This window comes from Gracilinanus agilis, unplaced genomic scaffold, assembly GCF_016433145.1.
Source record: "Gracilinanus agilis isolate LMUSP501 unplaced genomic scaffold, AgileGrace unplaced_scaffold46875, whole genome shotgun sequence".
NCBI classification, from domain to species: domain Eukaryota; kingdom Metazoa; phylum Chordata; class Mammalia; order Didelphimorphia; family Didelphidae; genus Gracilinanus; species Gracilinanus agilis.
The window spans coordinates 1-1,230 of record NW_025381216.1 but is presented as its reverse complement, the minus strand read 5'-3'; the positions used below and the strand labels follow the sequence as shown (position 1 = coordinate 1,230).

Below are 1,230 nucleotides of genomic sequence, written 5' to 3'. Positions count from 1 at the left end.
CCTGGCAGGCGGGTATAAAAGGCCCCCTGGCCAGGACACCTTCACACTCACACACTCACTCACTCTCACACACTCACTCACTCACACTCACACTCACCCTCTCCCCACCAGCCCATCCCAGACAGGCTGCACCAGGCACTCAGCCCCTGCTCTCCCCCTTCACTGCCCAAAGCCCCACCCAAGAGCTCCCAGCATGGCACACAGCTATTTCTCCGGGCCCTGCGTGCCCTCAGCCTCCGCCGTCTCTGTCTGCTCCAGTGACGTGAGCCGCAGCAGCAACGTCTGCTTGCCCAGCTCGTGCCCGGGGGACTCCTCCTGGCAGCTGGACGACTGCCCAGAGAGCTGCTGTGAGCCCTGCAGCTGCGGCCCCTCCTGCTGCCCGGCCCCGTGCTGCCCGCCCGCCTCCTGCCTCACCCTCGTGTGCCAGCCGGCCTGCTGCGTGCCCGCCTCCTGCCAGCCGTGCCAGGCCATCTGTGCCCCTTCCTGCTGCCAGTCCACTGGCTGTGGGTCTTCCTGCTGCCAAGCCTGTCCCTGTGCCCCGGGGCAGTCCTGCTGCTGTTTGCCCGTGTGCTGCAAGCCCAGCTGCTGTGTAACCTCAGCCTGCCCAGTCCTCTCCTGCTGCCAGCCTGCCTGTGTGCCCCTCACCTGCCAGCCAGTGTGTAGCCCAGCCACCTGCTGTGTGCCTCTCTCCTGCAAACCCACCTGCTGCACCACCTCTTCCTCCTCCTCCTCTTCTTCTTCCTCTTCCTCTTCTTCCTCCAGCTGCTGTGGCCCCTCCTGCTGTCCAACCACCACCTGCTGCCACCTCACTTCCCGCTTTTCCCTCACCTGTCGGCCAGTGTGCAGCCCAGCCACCTGCTGTGTGCCTCTCTCCTGCAAACCCACCTGCTGCACCACCCCCTCTTCTTGTTGCTGCCCCACCTCCTGCGTGTCCCCCATCTGCCAGCCAGTGTGCAAACCAGCTACCTGCTGTGTGTCTCTCTCCTGCAAACCTACCTGCTGCACTTCCTCCTCCTGCTGCCGCCCTGCCTGCCCTGTGCCCTTTACCTGCCTGCCAGTTTGCCGCCCAGCCACCTGCTGTGTGCCTTTCTCCTGCAAACCTGCCTTCTGTGCCACCCCCTGCTGCCACTCCACCTCCTCTGTGTCCCTCATCTGCCGGCCAGCGTGCAGACCAGCCGCCTGCTGTGTGCCTCTCTCCTGTAAACCCACCTGCTGCACCACCTCCTCCTC

The 1,230-nt window shown here is 65.0% G+C and overlaps 1 protein-coding gene across 1 annotated transcript; it reads left to right on the top strand.

The window, feature by feature from the left end:
• Positions 1-193: 193 nt before the first annotated feature.
• On the top strand, positions 194-1,164 carry LOC123255452 (keratin-associated protein 10-8-like; the record flags this gene model as incomplete). The annotated part of the gene is made up of 2 exons (XM_044684243.1): positions 194-651; positions 763-1,164. Coding segments are annotated over exons 1-2 (860 nt in total), but the record flags the coding sequence as incomplete, so codon positions are not given.
• Between the last annotated feature and the right edge of the window lie 66 nt (positions 1,165-1,230).